The sequence below is a fragment of the Aptenodytes forsteri genome, unplaced genomic scaffold (genome assembly GCF_000699145.1).
Source record: "Aptenodytes forsteri isolate BGI_AS27 unplaced genomic scaffold, ASM69914v1 Scaffold86, whole genome shotgun sequence".
Lineage (NCBI taxonomy): Eukaryota > Metazoa > Chordata > Aves > Sphenisciformes > Spheniscidae > Aptenodytes > Aptenodytes forsteri.
In genome coordinates, this window is record NW_008795715.1 from 2399326 (window position 1) to 2399663 (window position 338).

At 73.4% G+C, this 338-nt stretch overlaps 1 protein-coding gene across 1 annotated transcript in view; it reads left to right on the plus strand.

Moving 5' to 3' along the window:
• The window catches only part of KIF19 (kinesin family member 19), a 9758-nt gene that overhangs the window by 2973 nt on the left and 6447 nt on the right, over positions 1-338 (plus strand). The window contains exons 4-5 of the mRNA XM_019473187.1: positions 2-61; positions 139-274. Coding sequence (XP_019328732.1) covers positions 2-61; positions 139-274 — 196 coding nt within the window. The remainder of the gene's footprint in view (position 1; positions 62-138; positions 275-338) is intronic.

A 338-nucleotide genomic window follows, 5' to 3' on the forward strand; every position in this document is an offset into this window, starting at 1 on the left:
GGCGGGCGGCACCGTCCGGGTGGCCGGCATCACCGAGGTCTGTGCCATCAACGCCAAGGAGGTGAGCCAGCGGGCTCCCATGGGGCACGGAGGGGATCCAGCGAGTCCCCCCTGCCCGGCGCTGCCCATCTGCCCCAGGTCATGCAGCTGCTGGCGCGGGGCAACAGGCAGCGGACGCAGGAGCCCACGGCTGCCAACTGCACCTCGTCGCGCTCCCATGCGGTGCTGCAGGTCACTGTGTGCCAGCGGCGCCGGGGCGGAGGGCTGCGCCGTGGCCACCTCTTCATGATCGACCTGGCAGGCTCCGAGCGGGCGGCGCAGGGACAGTACCCCCCCGG